This window comes from Adiantum capillus-veneris, chromosome 3, assembly GCF_014529385.1.
Source record: "Adiantum capillus-veneris isolate H3 chromosome 3, ASM1452938v2, whole genome shotgun sequence".
Lineage (NCBI taxonomy): Eukaryota > Viridiplantae > Streptophyta > Polypodiopsida > Polypodiales > Pteridaceae > Adiantum > Adiantum capillus-veneris.
The window spans coordinates 167,185,197-167,203,090 of NC_140933.1; the positions used below are offsets into that span (position 1 = coordinate 167,185,197).

The 17,894-nt window shown below is 42.6% G+C and overlaps 4 protein-coding genes across 4 annotated transcripts; all 4 read right to left on the reverse strand.

The window, feature by feature from the left end:
• Positions 1-6,155: 6,155 nt before the first annotated feature.
• LOC147462132 (uncharacterized) lies at positions 6,156-7,040 on the reverse strand. The gene has a single exon (XM_086502738.1). The coding sequence runs from the start codon at positions 7,038-7,040 to the stop codon at positions 6,156-6,158; it is 885 nt and encodes a 294-aa protein (XP_086358864.1).
• An 816-nt stretch (positions 7,041-7,856) lies between these two features.
• Positions 7,857-9,851, reverse strand: LOC147462133 (uncharacterized). The gene has a single exon (XM_086509559.1). The coding sequence runs from the start codon at positions 8,571-8,573 to the stop codon at positions 8,370-8,372; it is 204 nt and encodes a 67-aa protein (XP_086365685.1). The 5' UTR covers positions 8,574-9,851; the 3' UTR covers positions 7,857-8,369.
• Positions 9,852-10,484: 633 nt separating this feature from the next.
• LOC147462134 (disease resistance protein Roq1-like) lies at positions 10,485-13,203 on the reverse strand. The gene is made up of 4 exons (XM_086509560.1): positions 12,544-13,203; positions 11,521-11,745; positions 11,282-11,355; positions 10,485-11,198 (listed from the first exon to the last, which is right to left on the reverse strand). Exons 1-4 carry the CDS (start codon positions 13,198-13,200, stop codon positions 10,769-10,771), a joined length of 1,386 nt encoding a protein of 461 aa, XP_086365686.1. The 5' UTR covers positions 13,201-13,203; the 3' UTR covers positions 10,485-10,768.
• Positions 13,204-13,379: 176 nt separating this feature from the next.
• On the reverse strand, positions 13,380-15,474 carry LOC147462135 (uncharacterized). Its single transcript, XM_086507102.1, has 2 exons — positions 15,451-15,474; positions 13,380-14,094 (listed from the first exon to the last, which is right to left on the reverse strand). Exons 1-2 carry the CDS (start codon positions 15,472-15,474, stop codon positions 13,396-13,398), a joined length of 723 nt encoding a protein of 240 aa, XP_086363228.1. The 3' UTR covers positions 13,380-13,395.
• Positions 15,475-17,894: the final 2,420 nt, after the last annotated feature.

Genomic DNA, 17,894 nt, shown 5'->3' on the forward strand with positions numbered 1-17,894 from the left:
TATCCAAAAACTTATAAAAATTGGCTTTTATAACTTAGCCAAGGTTTTTGGGTGGTCAAAACTAATAATCTGAGGTTCTACCAAAGCTGGGTGATGATAGGTTGATACAATCTGAAAGCTTGTAGCCCTGGCTCATTAATTACAGAGTTTATCCGAGAAAATAGGAGTTACAATATTCTCGATTTATCAAAATAATAAGTGTTTTACGAAGAGAACTCTGAAAAATTGTACCGTGTTAGCTTGCTGCTAACAGGCTCCCATTGTTTTCTGACCTTGTAATCCACCTGGATTACTGACACCTCACCATCTCTGACAGCCGACAAATCAAATGCTTTGGCATTAGCTTCAGCTTTTGTCTGCTATTTGATAAACTTTGCTGCTTCAGGTAAGTCTTCGTGATATCATCTAATTTGATCGTCAATTTCTGAATTCTTTCACAGATTTTGACATGGATCTCTTCTCTCTCCTGGTCAGAATTATTATCATAACTCAAGGAATCGGGACTATCTTCACATTACCAATCCTCTGTTTTGGTCTCTGTACTGAGCCTTGACTGATACTGAGAAAGACACTGTGCTTTCCCCAGTTAAGTGTTTTCTATTGCAGTCAAATCTGATTTGACCTACCCTAGATCATCCACTAGTCCTTGTACTACAACAAGCGTGGTCTCAGAGATTCCAGATCTTGACTGATCTGGCTACCTTTTCTCAGAAGACAGGGCTGGTATCTTCTGAATAACACGAGCATCAAAACTCTCTGGATGCTCTGGTAGCTTCTTAGCTAGATCCTCTGTGATCTTAGCTGTCAGTTCTTCTCGCTGCTCTTGCCATTCATCAACTACCTTCTCCTTGCCCTTAGCCTTTCAGACTTCTCTCTCCTGAGTCCATTTATTGGTTTCGGGAATGACTGGTTTCACAGGCTTGTCTAGAAGTTCTTCAATAATCACCCCTTTACTACGAGTGAGTGCCCGTACTGGAACTGGTTCCAACGCTTTTGCCTCAATAGCCTCAGTACTAGGTGCCTCTGGACACTGAGCTGCAAAGTGCCCATATTTCCCACAATTATAAGAGTTAAGACTTCGGTTCTGGAAATTTCCACGAGATAGGCCTCTGCCAGTACCCCCTTGGTATCTGTCGCGCCCAGTACTAGTCCCATTGGTACCTGAATTTTCTTCTTTAGGTCCAGTGGTTGTCTCTACCTTGGCCGATTCAGCATTTGTAAATGCAATTAGAGACAAATCCTTACCTTTCTTGAAATGATGGATTCGAATGCCACAGTTATTCCACAGATGGCCATACGCTTTGCAGTACGTGCACTGGGGGCTTTTGTTGGAAACATGATCTCTGGATTTGCATTTGGAGCATTAGGTGTCCATCTTCATGACTGGTTGTCTAGTCTGGTCGATTTCAACAATCTGCCTAGCCATTTCGTTGATTTTTTGGGACCAAGACCCTTTCTTAGCGGAGGTGTGTCATTGTTGTGGCATAAATCTCTTACTAGCTTAAAATGAAGTATTTAAATTTCAGACTTGCCATAAAGATGGGCACTCTCCCACCTAAAAAACATGCAACATTTAGGCACTTTTGAATGTCAAATATGGCTTAGCTTTGAACTCCTAACCCCACAAAGATGCAAAATATTATCTAACAAATAGATCGTTGGCTATTCGTTGATTGTAGTGATACATGATATTCAATGGACTTCTACTTACATAAATGACACAAATCTAGAAAAGGCTTGCCACTTGTGCGGTCTGATACACCCTAAGTTTTCATGATAGTAACTGGACCAAGCTTGGGAAGGGTTGGAAAGGTTTGGTTTTGCATTTTGACAGGAAGATTGGATAAGAGCCTTTCCTCAAGAATAGGCAACCATGGAGGTTTCTCTTCCTTAAGGAAATAAGTGTGGAGATTCCTCAAAGGAAATGGCAAAGCATTTCCATGGACTTCATTACCGGTTTACCCAAGACTAGTCGAGGGAATAACTCAGTGTGGGTGGTAGTGAACAAATTAACCAAAATGGCAAATTTTATTACTACAAAAAAAAGGTTAAAACTCTAGAGTTGGCAAAACTCTTTATTGAACATCTCTACAAGGTATATGGCCTGCTCACAGATATAGTGTTAGATAGATATAGAACATTCAATAGTCATTTTTGGAGGGAATTAAAAAAGATGGATACTACTCTAAGCATGAGTACAACAGGTCATCCACAATCTGATGGTCAAATCAAAAGAGAATCAAATCCTAGATGACATGTTGCATTCTTATGTAAGTAAGAAGCAATCTAACTGGGAAGAGTACTTACCCATTTTGGAATTTGCTTAAAATAGTACCAAACATTCAGCAACTAGGTTTACACCATTCATGTTGATGTATGGTTTCTAGATGAGATCTCCTATGGATGTAGACCTAGATGTAACAAAGGAAGTCTAGAGTACCATTCAACCTGCCCAAAACATAAACTTGTGCGGAGGTGTGCCATTGTTGTGGCATAAAGCTCTTAGCTTATAATGCAGTATTTAAATTTCAGACTCATCATAAAGATGGGAACGCTCCCAACTAAAAAACATGCGACATTTAGGCACTTTTAAATGCCACACATGGCTTAGCTTTGAACTCCTGACCCCACAAAGATGCACAAAATTATCTAACAAAGAGATTGTTGGCTATACGCTGATTGTAGTGATACGTGATATTCAATGGGCTTCTACTTAGGTGAATGACACAAATTCAAAAAAGGCTTGTCACTTGTGCAGTTTGATACACCCTAAGTTTTCATGATAGTAACAGGACCAAGCTTGGGAAGGGTTGGAAAGTTTTGGTATTGCATTTTGACAGGCGAATTGCCACTTGTGCAGTCTGATACACCCCAAGTTTTTATGATAGTAATTGGACCAAGCTTGGGAAGGGTTGGAAAGTTTTGGTGTTGCTTTTTTATGGGCTGATTGGAGTAGAGCCTTTCCTCAAGGACATGCAACCATCGAGGTTTCCCTTCCTTCACGAAGTAAGTGTGAGCCCCACATCACTCAGCCTTCTATCGCTTGATCTTATTTGAATTTTAGTCTCATTAACCCTCGGAGGTTTTTTGATAATGATGCCATGACTGAACAGATTGGATTTAATGGGTTTCTTCGCATAAGGCATGGCTTCATTACACTTGTTGGTACAATTTCTTTATTTTTGGGTTTTGGTTCCTCTTACTCTATCTAATCTAGTGGATTTGTTTGGCTTGATATGCTTAGCTAAGTTTTTTTGCCTAAGCCAAGCAACAGACAACTGTTTGATGTATAGCACAATGTTTTTTTTAGGGTCGTATTTGATGCTGAGTACAAGGCTCCTATGTTTTGCTTGATGGTTTTAGGGATGGAGGTGGTAAGAGGACTATTTGCCTGGGATGGTGACAAGCCCATTTGATGGCATCGACGGTGCACAAGTCGGCCATGGGGAGCGAGGGCATCTCGATCGGACACATGGAAAATCGCATGGCATGGGGGGCGGGGTTGCGTGCTGCAAGAACCCAAGTAAGCTCCCTGTCAAGGGGGGTTATGCAATGTCTTGAGAAGAGCAAGAAGACAACCATACCTTCGGATGCGCTCTAATTGTTGCACTTTATGCAATGTCTTGAGAAGGGCAAGAAGACAGCCATACCTTCGGGTGCGCTCTAATTGTTGCTCTTTATGCAATGTCTTGAGAAGGGCAAGAAGACAGCCATACCTTCGGACGAGGACGGGTCTCAAATGCCGCATGAGGATCTTGCTGTTGTGGAGTTGGTGACAAAGGGAGGGGTGCAGGTATGTTCACTTTCTCCAACTCGAGCTCGTCTGGGTTTACATGTTGGATCCATGTTTGCACGTCGAGCTTTCCCAGGTTTTTCATGCCATGCCGGGATTGGTCGGGTTTATTTGTCAAGTCTGTAGTGCTAAAAGGTTGCATTTCATGGCTTCTCTTTATAAGGTGGGTTGATCCCAGGGTTTTTTTGTGGGCAGAGGTTAATCCCGAAGGTTGATGAAGGCCCATATGGCAAAGCAAGATGAGAACAAGCCAAGAGTGCGGATGGGAAGAGGCTGCTTGTGAAGCCCAGAAAGAAGGTCCAAATGATGGGTCGCTTACATGTCTGCAAAGCATTTGTTCTCAATCTGACAAATGTTTCATTTGCGCCTTGTCATTCCCATACATGTTGTATTTACTTGAGTCAACTACAAAAGGAAAGGTAGTATAAAGACTCTGCTACTCAGTCTGTAAACCCAGGCAAGGACATAAACCAAAAACACAGTTACCTAGAATGCAGGATAAAGATACAATTACTCAGTGTAAACCCACTCAAGGAACTAAACCAAAGGACACAGTTACTCAGAATGTAAACCCAAGAAAGAACGTAAACCAAAGACACAGTTACTCAAAATGCAGTATAAAGACACAGTTCCTCAGAATGTAAACCAAGGCAAGTACAAAAAAGGACACAATTGCTTAGATTGCAGTATAAAGACACTATTAATCCAAATGTAAACCCAGGCAAGCTGAACCTCTCATGGTAGTCTCCTCCTGCGTGGCGTGAAGTGCCACCGGGTCCTCTATTTTGTATGGCTCACACCGGTCACAAAATGTCCTGGCATTGAAGTCTCCCATAAGGAAAACTTCCCCTAATGTAGAGTACTCCATGGTCTCATTGATAGGCATGCGTATGGGGATGGTCTAGTGGCATTCAAAAAACAAAGGGACATTACCGATCTCCTGCTTCTATCTGAAGAATTCAACAACAGTACCACCCATTCACGTCCCTATGATTGAATCGCCAATAAGGGCATGCAACAAGTCCAAGGCTGATCGATTGATCCGTGCATCCAATTAGGTGTACTTTATGTACTGCCAAAGTCTCTCCACCAAGTTTGTCGTGTCAACATGCCCATGAGGGAAGAGCCGGCCAAACTTTGGCCACAATCAACGCCAAGTGCATGTCTTTGCAACCCATCCATTGCTAATGTATCTCGTCGGGCATTGCATCATACTCTCCATTGCACCATACACATGGTCGCGCATTTCTTTGGGGAGCTGCAAGAAAACGTGAGGAGGGGGGACGAAATCATAAGCATGGAAAATGGAGAGGCGAAGAAATATAAGCAAGCCTTGGGATGCATCTGTGGAAGTAAATGCTCCACCCAAGCCTTCTTTGTGTGGAACTAGCATACTAGCACAATGCATGCAACTTGGGTGATACTACCATTTTCACCCACTTCCCAGCAAAATGGATCGGCATCAACCACTTTCTTGATGGCTTTTAGTGAAGTGATGCACTTATCAATCACCAACGCCATTGGGCGGCCTTTGGGCTGATGTTGTTCATTCTTTGGAAGACTCGTTTCAAAGTAACCTTCAAGGCAACTTTTTCTTGGCTAGTTCCTACATCACATGTGCATAACATTAACCACACAGGTAAGCCAACACCATGTTGATTTGGTACCACTGCTGCATACAGAGGCATGCCAAATACATATATCTTGACGGTTGAGCCTATTGCCCAGGAACTATTGCTTGAGAAACGCATACACATGCGAAGCATCCAATCATCTTGGATAACTAGAATGAAGGGTCGATATGTCTCCTTGAGTGCATTGGGTTGTAGGGCTGACAGTGTAGCACCTTGTTATGTTCTTTCAACTTAAGAGCCTCCCTGTACATTGATGACTAGTCGTCACTTCCAAGCCCTCCTACACCCATGAATATGGTTAGCATAGGTAAGCATAAACCCAGGCAGGAAACCTATAAACCCGGTCAAGTGTAAACTCACCTACATTTCAGTTCACAAAAAGTAAAACCATAGAAAGATCACTACCTTCGATGCACAATTTTTAGGACATCATCTGGATTTACTTTGGAATCATGAAGAATCTATAGGATAATTGCTCTACAAGAGATGCCATGTTGTTTAGATACACTCATCCTTGCAACATGGCAACATGTACCGACATCAAACAAATCCTCCATGCATTGCTTCTTCACCATAGGATGCACAGGAAGGTGATACAGGTCACTCCGCGACCCTTGAACATGCTCTTTGTGACCTCCAAATACCCGTATGGTGACCTTCTTTGTGTCATGTCTTGGAAAAACCACAGAAACCATGAAGGGGCATCCACACTTCTTGGATGTGCGGAGTCACCAACGCTCTTGGTCGTCTCGTCGCGCGTCGCCCCATCGATGGCACACGAATTTCCATTTTGTTTGTACTACCCAATTTAGTCTAACCAATCTAGCTTTGTGGTTGACAACTACACTATCTAATGTTTTTTGAACATCAACAAAGCTCTCTGTGTGCTGCTCAATACACACTTCACTCTTGCTATCACTCTCACCCCTGTCATGTAAACCCAGGCACTGTGTCACATCTCGCGTATGCCTATGTCCAACCTCCAAAGCTGAAACTGTAGCACAAGAACAAAGGTCAAGGACCTCCTTTCCAAATTCACGTGAAATACCATGCATCCTAATGTTGGTGCACCATGTTTCTGCGATTGCTGTCCTGGTTGTGGTCCAATCAAGATGTTCACTAGTATGGCATGGAAACACAATCCTTTCCCAATCTTCTATGCATGGAATCCTCTTTCCAATGCTATTGACAAGATACATATCACCATCTTCATCGGTGACCGTGTGTAATGATGTTTGGATTCTTTCCCATTTTCTCAAGTCCAAGAGGCCCCGTTTGTCCACTGCTTTGAGAGAATCTATGGTCGGTCCTTGCCCTTTTTGTATGGAAGCAATCATCAAGCTGTATGCTTGTCTATCAAAGGCAAAACACCGATTAGATGTAAATGCAAAATCATCTATGCATGGTTGTTGAGCCATTTCAAACATATCTTGCATTTTGTGGCTATCACTAGAGTCTCCCCCATCCATCTCCTTATCAGAGGTGCAATAAATTTGATACATATCAAAAGGACCTTGTCGCCCAAGCATCTTGTTTGAAGAGGCTATCCACTGTGGTTGTTTCTCAAAGGCTGGGAGTTCATTCAAATCCCAATGACAAGCCATCCCTTCCATTGTCGCCCTTATTCCCTGTCTTGCCCGAGTTTACAAAGACTTTTCCACCTCTCCCCAACTATCCATTCATGAATCCATGGCAAGAAGATCCTCTGTCCTACTGAGAGCCCACCATTTCTCCCATTTTTGAACTGCAATACCCTAACTTGCCCGGGTTTAAAATTTATGGAGGGATGTCGATTCCTCACGACGAATGCAGCTTGGCAATCCAAAGCAGGGACAAAGGCTCAGAAGTGGCGAGCTCTTTTAGAAGAGGAGGGGGAGAGGAGAGTTGCATTGACACAAGGCCATGGCAGGCTGTAGCATCACTTCCTCTACTTGCTTGTGCTCGTGCCATTCGAAAGAGGGGGAGAGAAGGCTTGCAAGAGCCCACAAGTCCCATTGCTCGAGATGCGGATGCAGCTTTGTCTAGCAATTTGAGGCTTGGCAATGGCAGTCCCTCAAGGCTTCTCTCGTGCGTCGCTGTGGAGCATGCATGGAGAACCTTCGTAGTACCACAGTGTAACTACCTCCGCAGTTCCCAAGCGTGCATTTTTGAAATTGCATGACGTGGCACCCAACCCCGTCATCATCCCCCACCTCATTCAGCCCCACCTCGTCCACCGTGGCCTACCTCGTCGCCTCGCCACGTCGGCACTCTGCAACGCCCTGACGTGCCCGGGTTTATGCCGCCATGCGATTCACCACATGTCCGATCGAGATGCCCTCGCTCCCTGCGCCCGACTTGCGCACCGTCGATGCCATCAAATGGGCTTGTCACCATCCCAAGAAAATAGTCTGGAGGCTCATTAACAACCTAATAAGGTCTTCCTTTGATTTAGTCAATTATTACTTGCTCAAATAAATTTGGGCATTCTTCATTGTAATCATCATTCCACATAGTTAATGATTATTAATTATAATTTGGATCTTTCAATCTGATATCTTAAGCTTGTATTTGTGTAGTACGCTTTGTATTTCATCTATTTTGGCCTCTGCATAGGTTGGTTGGTAGGACTTTCTTTCAGAGAAAAGACAAGGAGGTTGCATGCGAAGTATAGCAAGGCAGGGACAGTGGCCGAACTAGCCTTGTTGGCGATTCGAAGTGTGTATGCATTTTTAGGCCAGGAAAGTGCTTTGCACGAGTAATTCCAGCACTGTGGAGGGCACAGTGCAGCTTTGTCTGAAACAAGGTTTAGCTGAGCTGTCGGAAAGCAATGGAGTTGTGCTTGAAATGTTGGGCAGCACACTAGTCATCAACAATGGCCTAAATGGTGGAAAGTTTGTCGCCATCGGACTCGCAGCAATAAGACCAGGTCCAGCATTCAGCTGATTCCAAGAGCATTGATACTATGTAAGCTTCTGCAAGCCCTTGGAAGAAAGAGAACGGTCTGTAGTAGCATTTGGCCGCTCACTCCCATTGTGCATGGTCATCTCCAATACCACCTCCATAAGCACTTTCCAGTCCTTGGAGGCAATGGCATCCAGCTTTTGACATTCGGAGACACCACCAACATCACTGGAATTTTTTGCAACATCCTTCTTTGGTGCCATGGTCAAGATCCCCAAGATCACAATGAACTCCTTCGTAGACAGGTACAAACTGGGCTTCAAGGCTGCAAGCAACCTTCTGTTGAAAGGATCTTCAACCTCCTAATCACAGGCAGATGCACAAGCTGAGATTGGTCCAAAATCAGCCCCCTCTGCCGCACAAGGCCAAAGAATTCAAAAATTGCTGAATACTGCACAAAAGCCACTCTCTTGAAATTGAGGGCGGATATACACGGTTCATGCCTGGTATCTTTGCAGAATTTCAGCCAGCCAGTGTGAGGGTCTTGCTTTGGGGCTGAGTGTGTGCAGATCTGGACAGACAGAGCATCTCCACTGAATTGTTGTCAGCTCATCGTCAGCAAACATTATAACCTCTTCCAAAAGAAAACAGCTTTTTCAGTTGATTGTGCACCCGACCCATTGGCGAGCATCCGTGCCCTTTGACCAGTATCTCAAGGAAGAGTGGGTAAAACACTTTGCTGCCATGCTTGGGGAATGCATTGTATGTAAGCACAAAGTGTTCTTGACAAACTGCCTGTTGCTCTGGTTTGCAGAGTCATTTCAAGTTTAGAAGCTTGATTGGAAGGATGCTGACCAAAAATGAGAATGATGAGGATAACTCACCAAAATTCATCTCTTATAACAGGTTTTTTTGTCAATTACATGCAAGAAATTTGATGTACACAAGATTGCAACTCATTGATGGAGGTCATCATGAGGGTGTTAGAGCTGCAAGTTTTGAAAAATCTAAAAATCATTGACATGATCAAAAATTGGATCGCAAACTCTCTCCGAGGCTTTGGATGCACAGTTCAGGTGCTGTTTTAAATGAGGATTGAAGTAAACTAAAATAAGCATCTTTCATACATATATGTGCACATGCACGCATGTACAGATCCAATTAGCACGCTTCAAGAATTGTGACTGAGATGGATGAGTTAGCACTCTAAGGCCGAGTTGAGCTTTGACAAAAAAGGTACTCATCTTTGTGGTTTCATGGTTTGTCGAAGGTGGTTGATGTTGAATGCAGTTGGGTGTCTGGCTTTTGACGCCCTTACTTAAATGGCAAAAAGCTTTTGTAACTAGGGTAGGAGGGCCAGCAGGGGAACGCGTAACAAAACATGATGTGCCTACACTTTCTGTCGCTCCATTTCAAGCGCAAAGAGGCGCAATCGATAGCCTTTGGCCCAGCTGTACATCAAGTGACAGAGATCGACGCCATTCTTCATTTCTAGTGTAGCAAAACAGGGTACGAGTAGAGACACCGTGAGGGGGGGATAATGTGTCGCTAATACTTGCTAATACTGTCTGGGAGAACCTCAAGGGTGGCACATTCTACCAAAATCAACACTTCCAGAGTATCCAAACTGCCAATGTCTGTCGGTAACTTCTCCAGCATGTAGCAACCAAGTAAGTCCATGACTACTAATGAGCTCAGCGGGCAGATGCTCTCTGGTAATTGCTTTAGAACTCTGCAATACGAGAGCTTCACCTTTTGCAAAGACCTGAGCTCTCCAAATCTTCTGGGCAACTGTTCCAATTTTATACATCCACTCAAATCAAGCTCTTTCAAGGATACCAATCTACAGAAGCTGTCTGGAAGGCTTTCAAGCTTCTGGCATTGCATGAGAAAAATAGTTTCCAGAGTTACTAGATTACTTCCAAAGTCGTCCGGAAGGCCCTCCAAATCCGAGCACCCTTGCAAATCAAGATTTTTCAATAACCTTAAATTGCCAATGCTCTTGCACAATTTCATGAGACTCGGGCACCCTGCCAGAGCTAATGATGTCAAGCTGTATAAGCTCCCCACCTCCGGCAATGCTTCTAAATGTTCACATTCATTCACAGATAGCACAACCACAGAGCTTGACTTATATACACTTTCAGGAAGTGTTCTAATGCTGGGGCATTCCATCAAGAAGAGAGTTTGAAGAGTACCCAAATTACCTATTTTTGTAGGTAGGCCTTGAAGACTCTCACAACTACTAATTTCAAGCTGTAACAGCAAATTTAACTTGCAAATGCCCTTGGGTAGGCCTCTCAACTTGTGACACTTCGCCAACCGCATCACTCTCAAGGCACTTAACCTTTCTATCCCTTCTGGCAACTCTTGTACATTGTTGCATCCAATTAAGCTCAGTTCTACCAATAAATTTAAGCTGGAGATGCTATCGGGCAGTCTTTTCAACTTCTGACAATCATGCAGGTCTAAGCTTTCTAAAGCACTCAGGCGCCCCAGTTCCTGCGGCACTGTCTGGAAGCCTTACTAGATTTTGACAGAATTCCAGTTTCAACTTTCTCAACCATTTCATCTCCTCCAAGCCCAATCCTTCCAGCTTGCGACAATTGCCGTCGCGAATTTTCAATTGAACTAAGGCTGAGGACAGCTTCTGAATGTTTCTGCAAAAATGGATAGTGGGGGATTCCTCGATGCCATACGCTTGGGAAGTAACAACCTGGGAAGAAGCCAAAAGATGTGGACAATCTTGAATGGATACATGCACCTTCTTGCTAGGTAGTGGAGGTAAAGCCTGTAAATGTATACAATCATGTAATCTTAGCCGCTCTAAATCTTCAAGGTCTTCAGGCAGCTGCGTTATGCCACAGCACGATTCGAGATCAAGTGTCCTTAAACATTGCCAGTTGACACAGATATGAACCCATGCAAAACTGGGCAAGCATGAATTTTCAGTTTTTGTAGATTTCTGCACTTATAAATGGACACGGGAAGCTCCACTAATTCTCCAAATTGCTCGAGCTCAAAGTGTCGAACACTGCTTGGAACCTGATGACAAAGATGGTAAGCAAGTGCTTGTTGCAAATGTACATAAACCAATGTCAAAATCCTGACATGCATCCAATGAAATTTCACAGGGCCATCCAAATCTGAGGGCAACTGCACACACACTCTCGTCAAGAACAATTTTTGTGCCAACTAAAAGAATCTCACCTGTACATCAAATAGTTGTCTAGCAAAGTTATTGTTTGCAAGCTTTAAGGACAGTAAGCTCTTTGGCAGAAGCAATTCATTGAATTCGAAAGAACCGAAGAGCTCCAAAACTGTCAGTCTTTCTAAACCAGCAAAGAACCTTCCAGGCATTGGTGACATAGTTGCACCAGTTTGTTCCTCTTCAATCTTCAGATCCAAATGAAGAAACTTGACATTCAGAAGGGACTGCAAAAAAGAGGCATGGCTTCAGAATACGTTTTGAGTCCAAAGAATAGGCTGATTGCATATATGTATCTCTACCTACTTCAATCAAGGAGACACCCCAATTCAGCTTATGCATATGATAAGACTCACCTTATAAGACAATTAACCATCAGCTCCATGAAAACATACAGAAAGTCAGAAAAATGTGAAGGGAAATCTTGCGGTCTTCCTCAACCAAAGCATCAAAGTTCACTCAAGCACAAATCAAGGCCTAGTCGGGCAACTGGCGGCGTAAGTTAGACTACTCTGGTAGTACACACGTTCGTAGTCACCTACCAGTTGAAATCCCAAGCATGATGTCTGTGAGCATGTGCATGTCTTACTAGGTGCGTCTTTGCAAATACTCTTGGTACAGATCACCTCTTTCCTAGTAAGTCCTTTAGGCTTTCATTAGTATCTATTAGTGATAAAAAGCCATTAACTTGCAAGTAAAAAGCAAGTTATAAACTCAAGCAAGTCACCCATAAGCTAACATATACTATTGACCAACTACCAAGAAATTCCATCCAACTAACATCATCAATGCCCAAAACCATGCATTGCACTATGTATGAGTATGGGTGATTGCATACCACACACACAAGCATGTATTCATAAATGGTCCATACGTTAAGTCTTTGTCATGGCCGTAAGAATGCAAGGCAATGTCAGCAGTAATGAGCTCAAGCATCAAATGGAAACATTCAATGTGAAATTCACAGGGTAAAAATATAGTAATAACTTGGAAGCCCGCACAACAATCTTAGAGAGATGCCTTACAGGTCCATCCAATGAGAGCAAGGTCGACAAGTTGTCTATAGCATCAATCGTCCTCATCTTAAGAGCTAGCTTTCTGATAAACTCTTGCATACCAACCATCCTATTTTCAAAGCTAATACCATTGGCCAATTTTATGGTTGAGGACTTTGGATCACCAGAGTAGATTAAGTGAGAACTTATGAGCTCCTCCATTGCTTCAACACCAACAATATTTTCAACGTCATCCCATTTCCATTCGTGCAAAAAGGATGCTATATCAAGAAAAACTTCCTTGGAGTAACTTGACAAGTTGTAGCTTTTTTCCAAAAGTGCACGCAACTGTACATTACTGTCAATAAACCAAGAAGTTTTAGCTGCAATACTTGCAGCAGAATCCCAAATATCTCGATCTGTACAAGCTAAAAACCACCCTGCTGCCTTCAAGACTAGAGGATTGCCTCCGGAAAATCTACAGAACGCATTCACCAACTCCTTATGCTCATCTAACCAAGGTTTTTTCGATATATAAGTGTATTGGGTTAAAAGTAAATCTTGGGCAGCACTGAACTCCATTGGTTGTTGTTTATATACCTTGAGTTGAAAAGGAATGCTCGGAACATTCCTTGTGCATACATCTTCCAAATTATCTATAATACTGCAAAGCCTTGAGGTAATCATGATAGAACTTGATGCTGATGGTGATAAGGCATTTAATAGAAGTTTTCTCAGATCTTCAGCTCTCCAAACGTTATCAATAGCTATGCAGAATAAATTGCCCCTGGCAACTAAAATCTGAAGCCTCTCTTTGAGAGCTACCCTTCCAGATTGCAAGCCTTGAAACTAGCTCACTGGGCCACCTAATTGTAACAGCATTTAAGCTTGTGCACGCATGAGAGTCTCATCATCAGGCTCATCGGTAGCCAACTCTATGAATACTACGTAGGAGAAAGAGGGCTTTTCTTGAAACATTTGTAACATGTGGATTAGCAGGGTAGTCTTTCCAATTCCACCTTCACCAACTAGGCCCACTACCTTGAGACAGTTCCCAGACCCAACAAACTCCATTATAGGAAATTGTGAAAACGTTTTTGAGGCATCCTCCCCATGCGATGTTGTCGCCACAGATCCTGTAAGCTTCTGCCCGTGAGAAAATCGACCCTGCTCTAAAGCAAGTTTTTTCTCCACTACATCAAGGGAAGCCCAAGCACTCATAAGCAGCTTATTGTGTTCACCCCACAAGTGACTCAGAGAAATTGAGGCGCGTGCCACAGAGATGGCCGAGAGTGCCTGCTGGACTTGAGTTAAGAGGGACACTGTGTCATCGCCTGGAGTCTTTGTTTCCAGAAGCCCCAGAGACAAAGCTTTGACGGAGAACAACTTCTTATGCACAGCACGCAGATCCCTCTCAAGGCCCCTCTGCTGCAGCGATATGGTGGAAATAAGAGAGCGAAATGAACCTCGCAATCGTCCCTTCGGCCAGAGGATGAACAGAGACGAGCAAATTAATTTACGTTGACTTATTTTTCCCTCGTTTATATGGTTTTTTAAAGTTCTCGTCGAGAGATGTTCAGCCTAGAAATTGATAAAAACTCCACCAATCACAATGGGTTTTGTCTTTTGGCCATTGAGTTAGAGTCTTAGACGGTGTCCTTAGGAGGTGCCTGCACATCCTCCACGTGGAATCTTCACTAATGGTCCTTCACTCTACCTCTATTTTGCATGATTCTATCATCTTGGACCCCAAAGTATCAAATCCCTACTCCTCATTTTCCTTTGATCCTCTTGTTGTTGAACCTGGTGATGGAGGAGATGGCGGGTTATCATCATCATCATCCTTGTCATCGCCTTCCCGGTTGTTGGGATCTACCCCTTCATCCTCATGCTCTATCCCCTCATCCTTATCATAATCTTCAGCATGCGCCTTCTAGTTGTATAGGAATTCCATTATAGCTTCATTAACCAATGCAGTGATGTATTCCTCTATTTTGTGTTACAGATCGGACTGGATAGACTCTACAAACTTTTGTAGATCAGCCAGATTCAGAGTGAGATCTCCATCTGCATCCATGATGTCCACTAGGGACTAATATATATAATTTTCCAGTATAGCCTTCTTCATTAGGTTGTGAGTTTCATGAAGTGTGCTAAAATCATCCCTTTTGAGATTCAATAGTCACTTGAATTTGTTAGTCTCAACCTTCTTTTGGAGGGTGGAGATGATCCTAGCTAACTGATCTTGGTCAATTTTATAATGTAGCTCCTATTGTTTCCACTTGGCTTCCTCCTTTCTTAATTCCTCAAGTTTCATTTTGGAGCATTGGAGTTCGTCTTTTAAACTGGCTACTTCCTCATTGGAAGCTGATCCCTGAACTTCCATCATTTGCCACATGGCATTGACTATAGTATTCTAGCCCGACCGAATAGCAGCCACCACACATTCATTCGTTATTGAATTTTTATTAGTGTGGTAATTGTCAAAGACTATAACACGGATGGTGTAGGGTAGTACCGTCGAGTCTTGTTTCTTCGTTATTAGTCTTATTTCAAAGATTGTTTCTATAACCTCTGTAGCCTATCCCAGTGAACCACTGGAGTTGATAGATGTGTTGTTACCTGAGTTTGACATGAAGTATTGCCAAGTGCCTGAGATTTTCCTTTAATCTGTTGTTTATTATCTAGCCTTGAACTATGCTTACTGACTAGTGATCATTGCTTGTCGCTATTGTTTCTACAGGTGTACTGACCAAATCATTAGCCTTGCATACTAGAGTCCCATACCAATTATTATTGGTAGGTTTATGTACTCGTACCTGGAACTGTTCTAGGAAAGCTATGGTCTTCTTTTTCTTACCAGATGGGCTTGCCTCAGTGGGCTTGCCTCAGTCTGAGGCACTAATCTTTTGACTCCAACTATTTCCACTTCCTTACCTTTACCTTCAGTTCTCTACTCATTCTCCGTTTCTTATGAAATGGATGATAGACTGATCTGTTTCTTCTTAGTGCTTTCCCTAGCTACCTTTGTTCATACCTTCTGAGCATTGGGATGTGGTGGAATGTAGTTGGCCCAGCAAAGAAACTACCACACATAACATGCCTTAAACAAGATATGCAACTTGACCTTGGTTTTCTACTACATAACACTGCTATAAATGAACTGATTGATATTAATATAGGCTTTGGGATTTAGAATTCTTGCCAGCAACATAGCAAATAGATTCTCAAAAAGATAAGTAGGGTTGTTCTTAAGAATGATTGCTTCAACGATTGCATTCTAGTGCGGCCATTGGAATGCCTTGTCCACTTGGCTTATGCTTCTTACTAGCTGATTGATCTTCTTTTAAGTAGTGACTAGCCTCATCAAGAGTACATGGTAGCCTTGTTGGCGCGTGGAAACCTTAGCACATGAGCTAACTCTCTTGTAGTGACTTCCAGCACTGTCCCATTAACTTCAATTGTATGTAAAAGTGTCTATCACTTATTGGTTGGATTATCTTGGGATCAAAAGCAATCTTTGTAGCTTCTCCCACCACCTCCAAGTTCCAAATCTTGATAAGCATTTGTTCCTTCTCTTGGAAGACATACTTTCCAATCTTGTGGTGTGCTAAAGGAAAAACAACTTCTACCACCGATGCCAAAAGGGTTTCATTTTGTGTTGTCATATCGTCCATAGTGTCTTTCATCTTCTTTGACATTTACTTTCTACCTATACACGAATGGTGTGAACAATCTTCTGTGGAAATAGAATACTCACTTGATGTTGGGGAGTCAATGCAAGAACACCTAGGGGTTTGTGGTAGGACAACATCTATTGTGGATGGAGAGGGTGTGAGTGGAGACGAAGTTTGTTGTACTATAGGTGATCTCGTATACGAAGGTAGAGGGAGCTCTACAGGCCATGACACGAGTCGTTCAAGTTTCTGTGGGTAAAGTGAAGGGTTGCACTTGTCTCATTGTTATACGTACATGCACCACGAATGCTCCACTCCTTTCCTGATTGGTTTTATGTGCACCATTTGTGACATGTCATTCATGAAGTGGTCGGTTTTATCCTTATTATTGACAAGATTATCTAAATGATTTGTGCATTTATATCCAACTAGTGACCATTATATTGCATTGGCCTTACTAGTTCTTCACTTGTCTGAACCTGAACAAGGTCTTGTTATAAATATTCCATTGGTTCCTGAGATGATAATTCCTCTTCACCTGTTGGTATGATGTGGAACATATCTTAGGGTTCTTATTCTGAAATGTCTTCCTACATTGGCCTTGGTGGGCTTTCATCTGATCTGGCATAACATAACTTAATCATGGCCCTGTTATACACTCTTGGCAATAGTGGACCTGATAGATCTTTTAGAATGACTGTGCCGTTTGAAAAAACCTTGTCAACCTCGTAAGGCCCTGACCAAGCAATCTTTGGATTGGGCTTTTTGGGTCCAAGTTTGGACTAATAGAGCAGCACCAAATCTCCTTTTCTGAATTCTTTGACTTTGATTTTACTATCGTACTAGTGTTTCCTTTTTTGATGAACTACCTCTTGTTCAAGCAATGCACGTTGCCCGATCTTGTCCAGCTTTAGCAACTCATCTAGCCTTTGCTTCAAATTTACATTATAGTCCATATTGTGCTCTACTGTCAGTGTGAGGTTGAGGATGGAAAACTCCGTTGGAACTACTGTCTCTGTGCCATATACCAGCTTGAAGGGTGTCATTCCAATGGTTACTTTATAGGAAGTTCTATATGCCCATAACCCTGTCTAGAGCTTTGCATCCCATTGATGTGGTCCTTCTACACTATCTTCATTATAATGGTCTTAACTATCTTGTTGCTGCTTTCGGCTTGCCCATTGCACCTAGGATAATATGGCATTGATTTCATGTGCTTGACTAAGAACAGTTCCATCAATATTTGCATAGTTTCATTGATGAAATGGGCAGCCTAATCAGAAACTATCTCAATAGGACAACCATATATGCAGATGATGTTCTCATATAGGAACACATCAGCTGACTTAGCACTATTATTTGGTAGTGCCTTGACCTCCACCCACTTGCTCACATAACAGGTAGCCATAATGATATATTGTTCTTTCTGGGAGTAATTTTCTTAAATGGACCCATGAAGTCCAGTCCCCATTTCATGAATACTCCCAATGGTTGCACTAGAGTCAAGGGTGTGGGTACCATATTCGCTATTGTCGGCCTTCCTATACCACAAGTTTTACAAAAATATTTGACGTTAGCCATCATACTCTGCCACCATAAGCCTGTCTGAAGAATCTTCTTATAAGCGATGTTAGTGGAGAAATGTCCTCCAACTCTCTATTATGGGCTTATGTGATGACTTGCATACTTCCTCCTATAGGTACA